The 19,388-nt window shown below is 44.8% G+C and overlaps 1 protein-coding gene across 4 annotated transcripts; it reads left to right on the plus strand.

Moving 5' to 3' along the window:
- On the plus strand, window positions 1-15,780 carry LOC116077363 (Golgi apparatus membrane protein TVP23 homolog B). Of its 4 annotated transcripts, none has more exons than XM_031351859.1 (7): window positions 1-133; window positions 2,326-2,408; window positions 4,124-4,268; window positions 5,787-5,876; window positions 6,891-7,022; window positions 12,349-12,477; window positions 14,728-15,780. In XM_031351859.1, exons 1-7 carry the CDS (start codon window positions 122-124, stop codon window positions 14,752-14,754), a joined length of 618 nt encoding a protein of 205 aa, XP_031207719.1. In that variant the 5' UTR covers window positions 1-121; the 3' UTR covers window positions 14,755-15,780. The 4 variants fall into 4 exon arrangements, with proteins under 4 accessions (XP_031207719.1, XP_031207720.1, XP_031207722.1 ...); XM_031351860.1 differs by having other exon boundaries at window positions 2-248; XM_031351862.1 differs by having other exon boundaries at window positions 100-133; window positions 4,088-4,268.
- The last annotated feature ends 3,608 nt before the right edge of the window (window positions 15,781-19,388 follow it).

Here is a 19,388-nt window from a genome sequence, read left to right on the forward strand (position 1 = left end):
TTGCTCCCTCCCACGAAGTGGCTTCCTTGTGTGTTTGTGACGTCAGCTGTGGAGCCGGATCGCGTAGCAGCTGCGCTCTCGTGGCTCCCGGAAGTGGGGGGCGGGTCGGTGCCGGGTCGTCATGTTGTCGCAGGTGAGGGATGGCGGCCGAGCTCCGGTTGCTTGAGTTGGGGCCGGGGGTCTTGCTCAGTCCCCCGAGGCTGTTAGGTCCGTGTGCCCGCCCACTGCCTGAGCTGTAGGAAGGGCAGGTGCGTGGGTAGTAGGGCCGACCCCGGGCAGATTGTCGCTAGAAGGTTTGTGGGCTCTGAGGGATAGGGTGAACTAGTGACCCAGAGGGCACAGGGGCCTCCTGGTATGTAGAGGCGGGTCGTCAGCGGGAGTGGAGCACACTGACTGCAGGGATATCTGGGTGTGAGGTCGGGGTAACCCGTCTCCCCCATAGCCTACCCGGATGAGGGGAATGGCCTGTAGGGCCCTGACACTCAAGTGCAGGGCGGCCCTGTAGGGAGAGATTGCCAGAGCCTTGGGTTCCAGTAGTTGTTACCACGCTGTACAGATAGTCACGTTGGTTATCACATTTGTACCCGTAGAGATCGATGTAGCTAGCCAATTGGCTTTCGGTCAGAGATTAGTACACGTAATATATTTTCTTCCTTTTAAAATTTCACTGTGAACTCCCATGTAGATTGTATCACACAGGTTTCTTGTTCTGCATTGTCTGGTTGGGGTGTTCGAGGAGATGGGATCTGCAAAGGGCAGGATGGGGGTCGGGGGGGAAGAGGTTAGGTTGGGGAAACAACATATTTTCGGATCATGATAACAGACACGGTGACAAACCAAGTGTCCGAGGATGGGCCATCTAGGATTTGTGGTAAGAAAAGTCTACTTTGTGGAGTCGAGAAAAATCCATTGGTGGTTTCAATTCCGCTCTCTGAAGGTGCTCTTAGATCACCGGAGGCTGGAGAATGAACCCCGCTGCTGCTTCCTACTCTAACGTTTGAATTAAGCCCTTCCACCTCCTGGGCATTTGACCTTTCTATAGTCGTTACCTTACCTCCCCCAGGCAATCTGTGCATTAAAACTTCTCTGCAGCCTTAAACTGCTACTCCTTTGAGGTCTTTTAATTTTTTTTGTGTGTTTGTTTTGTTTTTTTGTCTGATAACTTTCTTATTACCAAGAAGCAGTCGTCCCCCCCCCCCCCCCGGGATTTTCATACCACTCCCCTTCCCCGCATCTTTGCTAATCACCCACAGGTTCTTCTGTGGATCCCGTGGTACTCCATTGTTGGTCTGCAGCTAATTTACCTCCCTCTGTTCACTGGGAAGGTTCACCTGGCCTTCCATTGCCCCCCCCCCTTTTGCAAAAGCTTGTTGGTGTTAGCTCAAAGATATGCTTTAATTTCTTCCATTTTTCTTCACCTGCCTCCAGCTGATTATAACTGTCTTGATTCAGTCTTTCAAGGGCTGGCATTTCAGGCATACAGGCAGTAGGGGCCACCCTTGTACTTTCCATGGTCTTAAAAAAGTAAAAACTCCCCACAAAACGTCTTGGATGTCACCCCGTTCATTGTTCTTGAAACCCATGTGCATATTTGGAATTCTGTCTCATTGGTTCTAGTTGGAAGTTCTCCGTTCCCTACTGTTCTGTATCTGTTCTTGCCTTTTTCCATTACTTTATCCCCTTTATATCCCGACTTGTTCTTTGGCGTTCACAGAAGGATGTTAGAAACCCAGTGGTTTTTAGGGGTCATCTTACGAGGAGCACCATTCTTCAGGTGTTGGGATCCTCCTGGGAGCACTTCATCCCTCCTCCAGGATCATTGACTTGGTGTGAGAGGTTTTATATACTAATTAGAAAGAGCTACTTGAAAAGAATAGGAAGAAAATGATGGAACAAGTCCTAGAGGCACGATGGTGGTTGTTTAGTCTCAGATAAGATGAGAAAGCATTGTGACGAGTGGTGGAAACAGGATGCAGTCACATGGTTTTATGAAGGAGCAGAAAGCCATGTAGTGTACCCCAATCGCTTCAGTTCTCCTCTGTGACTCAGGAGAGAGTAGCTGACAATAGATGTCGGCGTTGGGGAGCACCGTCTGCTCCTCTTTGTTCTTTCAGGGCTCAGGCTGGTGTCATCTGATTATTAGATTCTCACAGGGGGTTTTCCTCAGATCACTGGAGTTGGGGTAGAAGATCTGTAGGTGCCTTTCTTCCTGGTACTTGTAACTCATGACTTCACCTTGCATTTTGAAGATTGTGTAGGTTTGTATATAGCAGGCACACAAGTATAGAATTTCCCTTTTATCATAGATATTTAATTTCCTAACAGGACAGTAATGATGACACTGAAGATGTCTCACTGTTTGACGCAGAAGAGGAGACAACCAATAGACCAAGAAAATCCAAAATCAGGTACAAGGTTGAGTTGAATTGTGTTACTGTCTGTTCTGTCCAGATGTTGGTGCTAGCTGGTGGGATTTGTGCTGACATTTTTTTTTAGGTTTTTCCAGACAGGGTTTCTCTGTGTATCCCTGGCTGTCCTGGAACTCACTCTGTAGACCAGGCTGACCTTGAATCCGATTGCCTCTGCCTCCCAAGTGCTGGGATTAAAGGCATGCTCTACCACTGCCTAGTGTTTTTGTTTTGTTTTGACACAGTTCCAGTATGTAGACTTGGCTGGACTGGAATTCATAAGATCTGCCTGTCTCTGCCTCCTTAGTGCTGGTATTACAGGTGTGTGCCATCATACCCAGCTCCCTGTCCCACTTGTTGATAAGAGAAAACATCTGTTAAAAGTGTATTGGGAAGTTTCAGTGAGTGGTTGCTTTCTGTTTGGCTCTGCTTCTGGGCCCTTAGTGATGCAGGCTGTTGTGCCAGAGGGTGTCGTGGAGAAACACGTTCACTTCATGGCAGTCTAGAAACAGAAAGAACCATACTCAGCCTTAGGTGAGCCACTCCTAGCTAGGCCCACCTCTTCAGGTTTCCCACACCTCGAACACCAGTACTGCTGTCTAGGGGGTGCGGGGGAGGGTGGGGAAGGGTGCGGTGAGGGCCGAGCTTCAAAACAAGGCAGAATAGGTTAGACATGCTTGTGAATTAGATGCTGTTGGTTTGACATCATGTGAGACAGAGGTAACTTGAGATTAGTAAGTAGTTGGCATGCAGATTTTGTTCAACAGTGAGCTTTCAAACGAGCAAACCTGGAACTCTGTTATTTGAACAGTTCCTGCTGACTGCTGTTTTCTGAAGATGCACCATTTCTTTATGTGATTTCTGTAGGGGATGGGGCTTAACTCAGTGGTAGAGCTCAAGGTCTTGGGTTCAGTTCAAGACAAAAATCACAAAAATAAGGAGACTAATTTCTGTAGATACGTTTTGACTTTTTGTAAATTTCAGAATTATATCTTGTATAAGTAGCACAAAATTAAAGGTACTTCTAAATGTATTTCCTGCAAAGAAATTAACTAAGTAAAGATTCTACTAAAACCTTGAAAACACTGTGCTAAGTGAAGGTGCTGCTCACAGAGACAAACAATTGCATTACTTACTTGGAGAGTCCGTAATGGGTGAGTCTATAGAGACAGAAGACGATTGGTTGCGTAGGGCTGAGGAAGTGGGAAGAAAAGAGGGATGGTTGCCAGTGGGGAGAGATTTGCTTTTTGGAATAATAAAGTATTGTTAAATTGATTGTGGTGATAGTCACACAACTGAATATATAAACAAATCTTTAATTTACAAAAAAACCCATGGATGCATATACTCCGAGAGGTGAGGACAGGAAGAGTATGAAGTTGAGGGTGGCCTGAGCTACCTAGTGAGACCTTTTTTGTCACAAAGGGTCAGGGGTAGAAAAGGAAGAGACAAAACTGTATGGTGACATTGTCTTAATGTTTGGAGTGATTGCTCACTCTGGGGCTCTTGTGATGTGATTAGATAATCTAAGCTGGTAAGGTCTGGCTGGGTGCTTTGACTCAATGAGGTGTCATTGTCAGCTCATGTCACATATTTTCTTGTGACAATATAACCTAGTTTAGTGGTGGGAAGTTGAAGGTAACCCTTATCTCATGGTGGTGGGTTGCTGGCTCTTGCAGTGACGTGTAATGGCATTACTGTGCCTTGGCTTCCAGACACCCAGTGGCATCCTTCTTCCATCTGTTCTTCCGGGTCAGTGCGGTTGTGGTCTATCTCCTCTGTGAGCTGCTCAGCAGCAGCTTCATTGCCTGTATGGTGACAATTATCTTGCTGCTGTCATGCGACTTTTGGGCAGTGAAGGTAGGTTCTGTCTTTATTTTAAAACTATATTTAATATGAATTCAAATAACACATGAATTGAAAGGAACAGGATAGCATTGTGGATTGATGTTAATTCGTCTATTAATTTACACCGTCTCTGTGTTGAAGTGCATGGTGCACCTGATCACATGAACACTGCTCAGCTGTGGTGTCCCGTGCCAAGCTACAGCATATCACTAGCAGCCATAGAGTCTACATATTTTATTCTGATGCGATTTATGAATATTCTGGGTATAGTTTCTATGCAAAGTTCCAATATGGTTTGCAAATGTTTAAGAAGTACCCTTTTCTTTTTTGTTTTGTAAAAGCTCCAGGTACTTGGGACTTGGGATTAGTCTTTACAGCCAGGGGCAAGTTTGCCTCCATAGGCTATTTTTCAATGTCTGAAGCATTTTTGATGCTTACAGATGGGGTTGGAAGTAAGGGCACATTTGTTTCAGTAGTAAAAATTATACTCTTAATGAAATAAATATTGGTTAAAATCCCATTCTGAAGATAAGAATTCTGAGATTGTGTCAAAGTCTAACTCTGACCAAAAAGATTTAACTAAAACAGTGACATTAGATAACATCAGATCAATTCAAACACAAAGGAACCTGGCACAGTAAGATGAGAAGAGCTAGGGCCTAGCGTGGGCATATGCTGTGGGCCTGTGATCTTAGCACTTGGGAGGCAGGAACAGAATGACCACAAACTCAAGGCTACGTAGCATGGTCTACGTAGTGAGTTCTAGGTCAGCTAGGACTATAATATGAGACCCTGTCCTGGCTAATTTTATGCCAAGTTGATACAAGCTAGAGTTATCAGAGAAGAGAGAACCTCAGTTAAGAAAATGCCTCCAAAATATTGGTCTGTAGGCCAACCTGTATGGCATTTTCTTAATTAGTAATTTGTCAGGGAGGACCCAACCCATTATGGGTGTTGCCTTCTCTGGGCTGATAGTCCTGGGTTCTTTAAGAGAGCAGGCTAAGCAGGCCACGAGGGGCAAGCCAGTAGGCAAGGCAGCACCCCCTCCATGGCCTCTGTATCAGTTCCCACTGCCAAGTTCCTGCCCTGCTCAAGTTCCTGCCCTTACTGCCTTTGATGATGAACTATGACTGGACGAGTAAACAGAATAAACCTTTTCTTCTCCAAGTTGCTTAGGTCATGGTGTTTCATCACAGCAATGGTAATTCCTAACTAAGACAGACCCCATTTTAAAACTAGAAAGAAGGAAGGAAAGACCTGGAAGGAAATAGGGATGTGGAGAAGGGGCAGGCATGCCATCTTAGGGAGAAGAAAGGGTGCTACCATGGGTGTGCTCATTACTTATCCTGTAAGCTGCACGCACCCGCTTTTGGCATGGCCAGTTTTGTTTAGTCCTTAGTCAGGCTTGGAGTGTAGGGGTTAATGGGTTGTTCTGGGGAGAACTGAATTAGTGAAATAGTACACTAAGATAGGATATATAATGCTTTAAATAGTCATTTAAAAATGTATGTTCATATTAATCTTTCCCAGAATGTCACAGGTAGACTAATGGTCGGCCTACGTTGGTGGAATCATATTGATGAGGATGGGAAAAGCCACTGGGTGTTTGAGTCCAGAAAGGTAAATTAATAAAGTGTGTGCAGGTTCCTTCTGGGTCCAGCAGGGTGGAGGAGTCAAGGCTGAAAGCACTGTGTATATCACTTGCCCTGTTAATATGAAGTCAGGCAGCCATCAAAGCCCAGTGCTTTTGCTGCTTCTGTTTGGAAACAAGGCAGGCGCAGGCCAGGATCCTGAGAGCAGGGCAGGCTGCCTGCCGCCTGCTGATGAGTCTTAGTCCTCCTGGTTGCCCTCAGGTTTGTTGCCCTGCTGGGGATCACCTTGGATCTTTCTGTGTTCAGTAGACACTTCCTCCTGTATTTTTTTCCAGTCTTTGCTCCCATGCTCATTTCCTATTTGTCAGGAAGAAGATCGCATCTGGGTACAGGGTCAGAACGATTGGTCTATTCTTTAAGCTGGTGCCCTCGTAACTGTGGGGAACCTGTTTGTTTTGGGTCACCCTGCTTCCTACTAACGAACATTTTGCTTTCTTGTGGAAATTGTTTTTGGAGACAAAGTAAGACTCTTGGCAATATCACCAGTTAAATTGTTTGTCTTTCACTTGGAGGAACCTTTCCAAGTAGTACTTCCCAGAAAGCAGCATTGAGCTCAGTGAGCTTGTATTCCTGACATCAGTCTGCCCTAGGAAGAACTCATTTCCTTGTCAGTTCCTGGGGTTGGCTGGGACAGGAGTCTCCGAGATGACTCTTGGATTTCCTTAACTCTTGCAAAGCTTTCTTATGAATGAACGGCACAAGAGCAAGAGGAATTGAGTTTCACGGCTGTAAAAGGCCATGTCTTCCTTTTCTGTCCTGAACATGTGAAATCCCTGAGCCAAAACAAAGTCCAATAATTCATTTATTAAGGTTGTTTAGTGGCAGAACCACTAATTTGTGCCTTTGGTTCTAACTCTGAACTTGGATCACCTCTATTAAACTTTGCATGTAAGTGCGATGTGCTCTCTGTTTAAAAAATGACTTTTACTGATAAAACTGATGCCAGCAGTTGAAGTGATGCTTGTGTTGTTTGCTTTTGTAGTCAACCCCTCAAGACAACAAAACCATTTCTGAGGCTGAGTCAAGGATCTTCTGGTTAGGACTCATCGCCTGTCCGGTCCTGTGGGTGATCTTTGCCTTTAGTGCCCTCTTTTCCTTCAGAGTGAAGTGGCTGGTGAGTATCACTGTTCGAGGATAACTTCAGTTAGTCATCATGTGACCCATCCATCAGGCCCATCCTGAATGGGCAGCTTTGTCTTGTACTTCTGAGTTCCAGTCCTCAACTCTGTTTTCCCCTGAGTATGGGGCACAACCACATGCCAGCTTCCCTGGTATCAGTGGTTGTTGTGGTCTTTTAAGGAAACTGGTTGGTAACCTCTTTTGCTTACTTTTTTTGACTAGTAGATCACCCCAGACCTCAGGAGCTTATTAGAACAACTGTCAGCTGTGTGCTAGCCTCACGGCAATTGGGCCAGGGCAACCCTTGGGGTGTCCAGCTCACCGGCTGAGTCGCTGTGTGAACTCATTGTCACCGTTGCTGCCGCTCACCGGGGTCAAGGGAGTGAGTGGGCCAAGGGATTTAGGTTCTCTCTTCTGGGCATAGGAAGATGCGGAAGAGCATATGAGACAGAAATACTATTCCTGCTTGTGTTTGAAACTTGCTGTCTGTCACCCGAGCCGAACTCTGGGTCTCGCCTCTGTAATAGTTGAGTCTGCTGCATTTTTGTTTGTTCTGTGTTACGTTGATTGTTATAATTGAGAATAATTACCCTTTAAAGTACTTTTGGATTCTTTGGTCTTAATCTGCTCGTGGGTATGCATGTGTTCCTGTGTTTGTGTGAAGGCAGCACATGGGTGTGTGCACGTGTGCTTTGTGGAAGACAGAGCACAACTGTTGGGGGAAATATTTAAAAAGTGGCACCATCTGGCGCTACACCCTGCTACTCCCTGTCCCAATGGTCTGGCCACCTCTGCCTCTAGGCTAACCCCGGCAGCAACCAGTTCTCTCACTGAGGGTTCTGCTCACATTCCTGGTCATCCACCCCTTGTGGTCAGCCGTCTCAAATCCCAGTAACCCAGTAAAATCAAAACTCTAGAGGCTTGTAATTTACAAGTCAGATTTATATCAGTAAATTCTCACCCCACAAAACATCCACACAGTTTACTCAGAGCCAACTGATATTGATATAAATTGTTCACCTAGATTAGACAAATTGTCCTGTAATTATCCATCCCTTATATGATGTTCATAGCTACTTGTGGCTATTTAAAACCACCCAGAATCTGCATTGTCCTGTTCTTCCTCCATCTTCCTTCCTTCCCTCTTAGTCTCTCAAAACTCTTAGCTCCGCCTCCCTTTTACTGTCCATTCACAGACTTCTTGTTGTATTAATACTTAAATTGATTGGACAGGGAAAATTCTGCTACACACCACCTCAGGGGACTGCTTTGTTTTTTCACCAGCAAGCCCCAGGCTCTGCCTCGAAGCACGGATAACAGGAGTGCACCACTGCAGGAGTTGGAACTCAGTGCCTTGTGTGTATGTGGTCCGGGCTTTCCTGACTGTATCTGCTTTTACATGCATCGATCAACAAGTCCTTTTATTGCAGCTTCTTGTGTTGCTTGGTTGTCTACATTCTACTGTGGGGTGAGATTTTTAAAAATAACCTGTAGGTTTATTCTGCTTTAGCCCTTTATGCCAAGGTGTATTATTGAAGGATAACTTGCTTATGTTACTCCAGTTTGTTTTCAGCTACTGAGTCTTCAAGAGAATTAAACCTAAACATCCATGTGAATATTCAGTGAGTCATTATTTTTCTTTTAATGATCTTTTTCTCTCATGTCCTCCCTCCTCCTCCCTCCTTCTTTCTCCCTCCTTCTCTCTCAATGTTAAAAGTGTCACAGACAGGACATGTCTGCATTTATTGTGTATCAACCATTCTGGTACCTGGGCCTATTCACTCTGCAAACTCATGTTTAACAGGAAAACTGGCATCAGTTAAGCCTGTGACTTTTTCTGTGGTTTTTGCTTGTCTGTCTGTCGTGGTCGTTTCTCTGTGCTTTCCTGACTCTCTACTTGCTCTCCTCTTTCATTTTTTTCTATTTATTTGGTCAGCAGAGGTTTTAAGTGTTCTCCATCTGTCAGCTGCTTGGGGTGTGGGACATAACCACTAGATGAGCAAGGTAACTGTCCTGCAGAACTCTTGTTCTAGAGGAATGATTGATAGGCACTAAAAAGTAGAGTTGTGATGTCATGATGATGTCAGGAGTAGTGGGTGGTACAGGAGCCTGGCAGCTGCAGCCTGCAGGGGCTGCAGCCACTGTGCCTCTTAGCCTCATCTCTTGCTCTTAGCTTACCTTCACGTGGCTTGGCTCTCACCTTCAGCTTCTGTAGACTCGAAGCTGTGGCCCTTCCAGCATGGATTCTGCCTGTCTTTGGCAGTGTGCTGCTTTGTTGTCTGCCGCGGGGTTTTGTGGCGTGGCTTTCCTTTTTCTCTGTCCATTTTGCTTACGCTCACAGTGGCAGCTCTTCTGTGACCATCTTGTCCATGCTGCTGTCCTGTGGGGGATCCTTGATGTCTTCCATGCATTTACTTAGGCTCACGGTCACTGCTGTTATCTGAATTGCAATGCTACAATCCACGGTCTGCGCACAGGTGGGAGAAAGAGTGCAGCCAGGCCCTGCTGCCTTAACTAGCTTGTGTGAGGCTTACCTTCTCCTAGAGAGTGCCATTTCTGTCTTCCGGTTGGCTGTGGACACTTGTCTGAGCCTCTGCTTCTGCCATGGCCTCAGCTCAAGGAGCGTCAGTCCAGCTATAGCTGTGTATGTCCTTTGGCTCCGTGCTTCTCTTTGGGTTGTGAGGTGATTGTTGTTTATTTCTCTTGGAGCTTCTTGCAGAGTGGCACCAGACTGGCCCATTCTCTGACCAGCTGTTCTTCTCTGTTTACCTACTGTTTAAATTAGTTAGGGTGTTATTGCTGTGAAGAGATACCATGACCAAGGCAACTTTTATAAAGGACAACATTAGTTGGGGCTGGGTTACAGGTTCAGAGTTCAGCCCATTATCATCAAGGTGGGAAGCATGGTAGTGTCCAGGCAGACATGGCGCTGGAGAAGGAGCTGAGAGTTCTAAATCTTGATCCAAAGGCAGCCAGGAGAAAACTACTGTGTCTTCCAGGAAGCTAGGAGGAGGGTCTCCAAGCCTACCCCCAAAGTGACACACTTCCTCCAACAAGGCCACACCTACTCCAACAAGGCCACGCCTCCTAATAGTATCACTCCTTGAGCCAAGCATATTTAAACCACCACACTGGCTTATTTGTTTTTCCTGAAAACCTGCTTGTGGGCTGGATGACAGCTCGGGTGGTAAGTCCTTGCTGCTGAAGCATGAGGACTTGAGTTCAGTCCTGAGCTCCCCATAAACGCCTGGTGCAGCAGTGTGTGTCTGTAATCTCAGTACTCGATACGAGATGATGGATCCTTCAGGGTTATTGCCCAGCCAGTTTTGACAGCTTGGCAAATTCTGGATTCAGTGAGAAGCTCTGTTTAGAATCAGGTGGAGAATGAGTAGGAAAATACCCATTGTTGACCTGAGCTTTTACATGCATGTTATCCATACACATGGCATACAGACACATGAGCATGTACATACATGCACTACATACACATGTATACACACACACACACACACACACACACACACCACAAATAGAATTATAATCATTTTAAAAGCCTACTTGTTGCCTTTCAAGGAGAGGGAGGTTATTATGTGTGACTTCACTGTCCATCTTCAACTTAGAAATTCATTTTATCTTCATTTAATATTGTGCTTCAGCAGGATCCATGCTCCATCTGCAAGTGGATTTGCCCCATGGCATGCTGGCACAGAATGCCCAAGAGCATCCCAGTTTGCACTTGTGAGGCCACTGAAGTAGACAGGAGGTTTTAAATTTACTTAGGCATCTGGCAATTGTCTGTAATCGTCTGTGTGTTTCCATGAAATGTAAGATTTAGAACAGAGTAATAAGCTCTGCTTCCCTTTGGGTTTCATTTTAATAAAGTTCTTTGAGATTATCCTTAAAATATATGAGCTAGTCAGGTCATTTTCCAGTGTTTCCCAACTTGGCTGATTATTTTTAGGTTTATATATACATTTTTTTTTTTATTAAAGTTACTGGCTTATGCTCATTGTATAGTGTTATAAGTATCATAAAGATACTTTAATTAAAACCTTCTTGTACTTGAGAGATTCTCTCCTTAAGCCCTCTTGGATGCCTCCCCTCCTTCCTTTTACCCCCTTTACTAGAATTTTAACCCATTCTTTAGTTAAGCATTTAAATTTTGCTTAAAACTAATTCAGTTTGTGGGTCAAGAAGAGAATGATTTGGGGATCAAGATCCTGCCTATCTGTTTTGTTTTTCACAGAGATGTTTCCTGCATGTACTTGTTGCTAGTAGGGCAAGCGCACTGTGGATTTCAGGCCTGTCCAGCACACATCTGTTCTTGCACACCGCTGTTGAAGCACAGCTTGGTCTGTTTGCATGTTGTCTGCTGCTGCTTTGGGACTAAAAGTGGTAGAATTGAGAAACAATAGAATTGAGTAACAGACCTTGATTTTTGGCCAATGTGATCCAAATTGTTGTGTTGTTGACAGAAGTTGTTTGCTGATTTTTGTAGAGTATTTAATTACAGGCCATCAGCTTGTCAGTTAATTCTTTTAAAATCTGTTTAAGAGTGGGCATGAGTCTCCTGTCTCCTGTCAGTTCTAGGTGTCTGGAGCAGCCCCAGGGCCAAGCAGCTTTACACAGTACATTCCTCCTGCTGTGAGAGAGCAGCCTGTTTCCTTCCATGACCCAGCTGACATGTGCTTTGTCAGTGTGCTGCATAGATCTCCCTGACCTGCCCAGTGCGCTCAACGTGAGGGAAGATGAAGCTGACTATGGATAGTGTAGTGGTTGTTCCCTACAGTTTCAGGATTTAGAACACATGGTCGCCAGTTGGTGGTGCTGTTTGTCAAAGCTTCAGAGTTGTGGCCTTGCTGGAATAAGTGCTTCACTGGGTACAGGCCTGGAGAGCTTAAGGCCTCACCCTACTCCCGGTTTGCTCTCTGCTCTGGGCTTGTGGTTTGGGGTGTGAGCTCTCAGCATGTGCTACAGCTGCCATGCCTGCCTGAGCTCCTGCCTTGCCATCACCACCTCCATCCCTCTGGAACCATAAGCCAAGATAAAGACTTCCTTCTGTCTGTTGTCTTGGCCATTGTGTTTTATCACGGCAACAGAAACACAGCTACAAGTATGGATGAAAATGACGACTCCCAGGGAAGGTTGGTGACATGTACAGGGCAGCATCAGTTAGTGTCTTCGGCATGCTGACGAGTCTCATTGGTTGGACCTCTGACCTATGGCACTTCCTGTTATCACCAGTCTACCAGGTCTCACTTAACAGTGTAGAGAAAAGTCGGTTTGGGGCTAGTAACTACTGCTTGTTTTCCCTCTCCTAGGCTGTGGTGATCATGGGTGTGGTGCTGCAAGGTGCCAACCTATATGGTTATATCCGGTGTAAAGTGGGCAACAAGAAGAACTTAACCAGTATGGCTACGTCATATCTTGGAAAGCAGTTTCTAAGACAAGTGAGTGTTCTCTAGATGTGATCTGTGACTGATAAAATCATGTCTGACTCTTGTAGAGTTTACTTCTTTTCAAATGGTTTTAAATCACTTTAATTTTTTTTTTTAATGTATGGGTGCTTTGCCTGTATGTCTGTAAACCACATGTGCTCAGTGCCCACAGGGGTTAGAAGAGAGCATTGATTGGATGCCCTGGAACTGGCATTGCAGACAGCTGTGAGCTGCCATGTGGGTGCTAGGAATCAAACACTGTGTCCCCTGGAAGGGTGACTTGTACTCTTAACTGCTGAGCTATTGCTCCAGCCTACCAACTGCTTTGGAGCTCTTTAAGTTTCACAATTATTTAAGCATGAGTCAACGGCAGAGATATTTTACTTGCTCTTTGGAGGCTTTTAGGACATTCCAGAAATGTATCATTAGTTCTTAAAATTATTGTGAAACCAAGAGAAATAAACTATCATTGACAATCACTCATTTTTCATAGATTATCTCAAGTTCAGCTGCTTTTTCATTAATGATGGTTGTTTTAAATGGAAGGTCTTTAAGAATGTGTACTGCCTGGTTTCAGGCTTTATAAGCACAAATTAAAAAGTCAGACCTTATCATTAGTTTGCTTTAAAGTACTTCCTCAACCCTGTTCAGAACACAAGGCTTATTTATTGATTTATTTAATTATTCTTATTTTGTGTGTGTATGAGTGTTCTGCCTGGCATGTCTGTGTACCACATCCATGCCAGGTGTCCACAGAAGCTAGGTGGGGCCATCCAGAAGAATCCTCAGAGACTAGAGCTATAGATGGTCATGAACTATACCGTGTGGGTGCTAGGAACTAACCCTGGTCTTCTGTAAGAGCAGCCAGTGTTTTAAACCATTGGGTCATCTTTCTGGCCCCCACAAAGCTTATTTTATAGTTCTTCAATATGATGGTTGAAATTAAAGTTTTCAGTGAGATAATGAAGTAGTTATGGTTACAAATTTGGTTAAATGTCTTGGGAAAATCCACTAGGTTTTTATGTGAATACCCTCAGTGAGGTTTAGTGTAGTGGCAATGTTAGGAAGGACAGTGGATCTCAGATTCCACCCATGAGGTTTTCTTTTTTTTTTTTTTTTTTGGTTTTTCAAGACAAGGTTTCTCTGTGTAGCCCTGGCTGTCCTGGAACTCACTTTGTACTGTAGACCAGGCTGGCCTCAAACTCAGAAATCTCCCTGTCTCTGCCTCCCAAGTGCTGGGATTAAAGGTGTGCGCCACCACTGCCCAGCACCCATGAGGTTTCTTATTCAGCAGATGTGGGCATGGTGTCATGGTCAGCATTTCTAATAACTTGATGTCCAAGCATTACACTGTGTAACAGAATCCCTGAGAGGTGACGTGCCTTAAGGGCTCAGGAGAGCAGAGCCTGGTGGCCTCCTGTGCTCGGAGAGTTCCTCCTCATTCCACTTTCCAATTCCTTGTTATAGACAATAGGAGTAGAGAGAACTAATAGTCTTTTTAAATTACTCTTGTTAATTGGTATGTATTTGTGTATATGTATATATGTATGTCCATATCTGTGTGGGCACACACACATACATAGGGGGTATTGTGTGGGCGTATGTGTGTGCAAGAGCATGCATGTGGAGGTCAGAGGACAACTTCAGTTCTCTCCTTCCCCCATGTGGGTCATGGAGATCAAGCTTAGATCATCCAGTTTGGTGTTGTACAAGGCACCTTTACATGCTTCAGCATCTTAGGGCGACATGACTTTTCACTGTTAGATTTTCACATGGCTGATGCTATAGTCCACTTGTGTATGCTTTAGTATTGTGAGATTTTTTTTTTTCTTTTGAGACATTGTCTCACTATGTAGCCTGGACCTTGCTATGTAGACCAGGCTGGCCTTAAACCTCATAGAGATCCATCTGCTTGTACTTCCTGAGTGCTGAGATTAGAGGTGTTGTCAGCATATCTGGCTGTGTGGGACTTGGCTATTGAATCTTGGGGCTGCTATAATATTGTTTCATCTCATGAAATCTGGCAACACTTTACTTAATATGACAAGCTGGACATCTGAGTGGATGATGGGATCCATAGGTTTCTTCTACATTGTGTTTACTTTTTAAGCATGAAAATTGTAATAATAAGGTATTGAAAACAATGTAACGAAGGCACTGGCACAGGAGCATGCAGTTTTCCTTGGTCTGATACTGTGAGCTCCGTGATATGTGAAGTGAAGTAACATTGATATTAACGTGTGTTTTCCTTCTCTGTTGTAGAACATTGGAGATGGTCAGACTTCATGAGTGAAGGTGAAGACTGTGTCATAAAGGTGAAGACTGTCCTGGACTCTGGGAGCAACGGACAAGATCCTCAGTGTCTAGAGCTCAGTCTCCTGCAGAGTAGGGTGTTGTGTTTGTTAAGGAAGGGAACCACATGGGCCTGGGAAGTACGTGTTTTCTGAAGCAGTGTCAGGGTGTGCGCTGGGTGTGTGTCTGCATAGACAAGTCCCAAATCCGTGTGCCCTTCACATGTGTGAGTGGACCTTTGCATTTTGATCCATAGAATGTAGGTCTCAAATACCTGTGTTTGCATAGCATTCCTGTACATTGTTTTTCAAGATAAGTTTTGATTCAGTGGTAAGGGTGAACATGTTGGTTTATGTACTAGAAAAGGTTATTAATTCTAATGTGTTCTTTTTGGTAAAATTCCTTATCTTAGGCTTGTAAAGCAAGCAAAAGCTAAATTTGGGCACTAATGTTAACTGATTTCTAAAATTTTGTTTTTACTTGGTAATAAGTCATTCACTCAAGGTCCATTTGACATGAGTGGATCTTTGTAGCTGCGGTGGATGCACAGGGGCTGCTGTTACTGTGTTTGTTTTGTGGCCATACATCACTCTGGAACTGTCTGAAATCTCTTAGTGGTCTTTGTGTTAAGTTAATGAAATATTACCTTTTGATAAGAATATTATTCTTATGTAATAATGAGAGTAATTAATTGCTTTAGTACTTGGCATAATAAATGCCTTTAAAACATTGTATGGATTTATTTTTTTCTTGTTATAATGGGGATATTGTAAAATTACATATTTGTATTATTTCCTAAGACAAGGCAATATAACTATAGACTAAACCAAATGTAAACTATTGTAGGCAGCTGAATTCTTTTGTTGCTACTGTAAATTTTGTTGGAATCTTTAGATTATGTTGTGCCCATTTGCCCATTGTTGGCACATTTTAAATGTCTTGTTTATTGAATAAGGGTCTTTACTAGAGTGTAGCTTGGCAGGTGTATAACTTTATATTTATATAAAACTGTGATTTGCAAAGCATTAGATGTGTGGTCCTGTTTAGTCATGGCGCTGTGACACTTCTCAGGACACTGACCTTTGGTTGTTGACTTACTCAAGGAGACACAACCACAGGGGCATCATCTGTAGAATCTACAGGGGGACGAGGCTGGGAAAGAAAAGCGTATTCCAGAGTCCTCCTCTTCCTCTCCAGAGTCCTCCTCTTCCTGTGGATGGCTTTATTAAGTGCTCATTTGCTGTCAGACGTACCTCCATCTGCCACTCCACCTGACGAGGATGGCTGCACTTACTAAAGATCTAAATCTTGAGGATTGGGAGGCTAACCATGTTTTTGAACCTGAAATTCTAAACCAGTATGGATTTAGTTTTGGACCATGCAGGATCCAGCACTTGCCCCTCTTCAGGTTTTTTTTTGTTTGTTTGTTTTTTCTTACTTTATATTCTGATCATAGCTGCCCTTCCGTCTCTCTTTCCATCCCTCCTCCCATTCTTCCCTCCCCTTTCTTCAGAGAAGGGGAGCCCCTCTTGGGTACTACCCTGGAACATCTAGTCCTAGCAGGAGTAGGCACATCCTCTCCCACTGAGGCCCAACCAGGCAGTCCAAGTAGGGGGAAGGGATCCAGTGGGAAGGAACAGAGACAGTCCCCCTCCACTTGTTAGGGGACCCCCAGAAGGCAAAGCTGCACATTTGCTACAAAGGTGTAGGGTTTAGGTCCAGCTCCTGCATGTTCCCTGGTTGGTGCCCCAGACTCTGTGAGCCCCCAAGGTCCCAGGTGAGTTGATTCTGTGGGTTTTCTCATGGTATCCTTGACCCCTCCTCCTTGCTCACTTCTATCCCCCACTCTTCCACAAGACTTCTTGGACTCTTCCTGATATTTGGCTGAGGGTCTCTGCATCTGCCTTCATCTGCTTATGGCTGAAGTCTCTCAGGAGACAGATATGCTAGGTCCCTGTCTGCAAGCATAGCAGAGTATCATTAGTAGTGTTGGGTTGGCTCTCTCACATGGGCTGGGTCTCCAGTTGGAGCAGTCATTGGTTGGCTGTTCCCTCAGTCTCTGCTTCATCTTTATCCCTGTACATCTTGCAGGCAAGACATTTTGGGTTGAAGGTTTTGTGGGTGGATTGATGCACATCCTCTCCCTGTCCCCCCTTCTGGAAGTCCTGCCTGGCTACAGGAGGTGGTCACTTCAGTCTCAGATAGTGTAATGGGATAGTGTTACGATCGTCATACTAGTGAGACTCGCCGTGTCAAAGCCTGGTGGCACTAATAAAGCAGACTAGCTCCTGTGAAAGCTTGCTTGGAGGTTCTGGAGCCATGTCAGTCCTCTCCACCAGTCTTCAAACAGCTTCCTGGATTTCTTGGAAGGGGAGAAGAGACCAGAGTCTATCCTGAAGACTCTGATGGTCACCTGAGACTTTACAAGAGGGCCATAGAACACCAAGACCTATGGAAATCATAAATAGCCAGTATGCGTGAGTGAAAGAGAAACAGTCAAGACAATCAAACCCAGCTGAATGGATCAGTAGAGACAGCAGTCTTTAGATAGCCTGGTAAGGACAAGAGGGAAGGCTATGATTAGAAACAAAAGGGGATGCCCCTGCTGATAGTACGAAGCTGCAGCAATCACTGTACATCTGTATGTCCCTGCTAACAGTACTAAGCTGGGGATCACTGAGCACCACGTACATCTGGATGGAGCATGGAACTCTGGCATTTGGCGGCTGCATAGGTTAACCCTGGCCGGTGACGAACCTAGTGCTTTCGTCAGCCCACGTCCTATGAATTGTTCCTTCCGCTCAGTATCATTAGCAAGCAGGGGCTGTCTAACCCTAACCCTAACCCTAACCACCCTAACCACCCTAACCCTAACCCGATTATTAAGCAAAATGTAATCATGAAGACTGGATCCGCGTCTCCATCTGGGTGAGACTCTGCAATCATCAGAGTGCTTACTGTGTTTCCGCCCCAGAGGGGATTAAACAAAGAGGATCTCTGTAAAATGTTCAGAGTAGTCCAAAGCCTGCAGTGATCACTGTTGGTGGTCGTGTAAGCACTATGGGAGGGAAACTGTTCCTTAGGTGACTGAAGGCCAGAGCTCAGGAAATCCAGGCTCACCTTAGGTTCTAATTCTAATCCAGGGCAAAGCACAAGAGGCTCCGAATGGAGCAAAACAGTCAGTTATGGGACAGGATGTGGACTTTAGTCCTTAGTTTGCTTAAAACAAGTCAGGGATGGTAAGAAGTGCACAAAACACGCAAGTTAAGAAGTGGGCAGCCTTCAGGATGAGCAGAGGTCCAGCATACTCTGCTGTTTACACAAGCACTTGGTAGAAGGAAAACGCTGAAGAAACAGGAATGAAGATTGTCAGCTGACTGGAGGCATTGCTTAACTCTCCCCTGATTTCTCAGAGGGTCAGAGGTATGTGTGGCTTGGTGTGGACTGCTGGCAGGAGGCGCTCTGAATTGAAATTTTTATTTTTAAAAGATTAGGGGAGAGCTGGAGAGATGGCTCAGCAGTTAAGAGCACTGACTGTTCTTCCGGAGGTCCTGAGTTCAAATCCCAGCAACCACATGGTTCACAACCATCTGTAATGAGGTCTGATGCCCTCTTCTGGTGTGTCTGAAGACAGCTACAGTGTACTTACATATAATAAATAAATCTTTAAAAAAAAGTAAAATAAAATTAAAAATAAGTTTAGGGGAGAGCTCAGTCCAAATCAATGGTCCCTGTAATGGTTTTGAGAGATATAAGATATGAGCTGGTAGTTTACTATAGTTGTTTGTTCCTAGTTATTTCTATAGTTGAAACACATCCTGCTCTCTGTTCTTTTCCCCGACAGCAGTGGAAGCTTGGTAACGTCTTTGCAGTTTTTTTTAGTATTAATACATTATTTTATTTATTTACATTCCATCTGTGGCCATATTACCCTGAATACATCCCATCTCATCTTTTCAGTTTTAAATAGCATGATTCCTTTCACTGCCGGTTGGTCTCTCTTAGTGTAACTCTCATTTAGTCCACTAGATGGCAGTATACCACCAACGTATGCTGTACATGGAACTGCAGGGTACTTCCACAGCCAATTGCTAGGTCTACATGGGAGAAGGTAGAGTTCTAGTTCGCCTTCAAATGATGCAGGGCTGAATTCTTTTCTCCTGCTGCTCAGTTAATTGAAATCATTATTAATGGATGGATAGATGCTGAGTGACTAGTGTGGTTGGTGACCAAGTACCAACTTGGTTAAGTACAGTAAAGCATCTGTTGCGTTGCACACGCCTTGTGTGGTGCGTCAGACAGAGACTTGGGAACTCGTATGGCTTGTGTCTTCCCTGATATTGCCAGGATCTCAGTTGGAAAGTGAGAAGACTGGCTGGAGGGTCCGCAGCTTTTCTGGGGTCATGGAAATAGAGACAGGTGAAACTGGGACTCCCACAGGTCAAGGAAAGGTGAGCAGCATGGGAAGTTAAGGAAGAGCCGTTGCTGAGGCCAGTGGGTCGCCACTAAGCAGAATGTCACCTTGGGACTGAGCCAAGGCTACAGAGTTTAGGGCGTTTCAGTTATCCAAACAAAATATAATGCCCTATGGGAGGGAGGAGGGAGGAGGAAGGGAGGGAGGGAGGGAGGGA

The sequence above is a fragment of the Mastomys coucha genome, unplaced genomic scaffold (assembly GCF_008632895.1).
Source record: "Mastomys coucha isolate ucsf_1 unplaced genomic scaffold, UCSF_Mcou_1 pScaffold5, whole genome shotgun sequence".
NCBI lineage: Eukaryota > Metazoa > Chordata > Mammalia > Rodentia > Muridae > Mastomys > Mastomys coucha.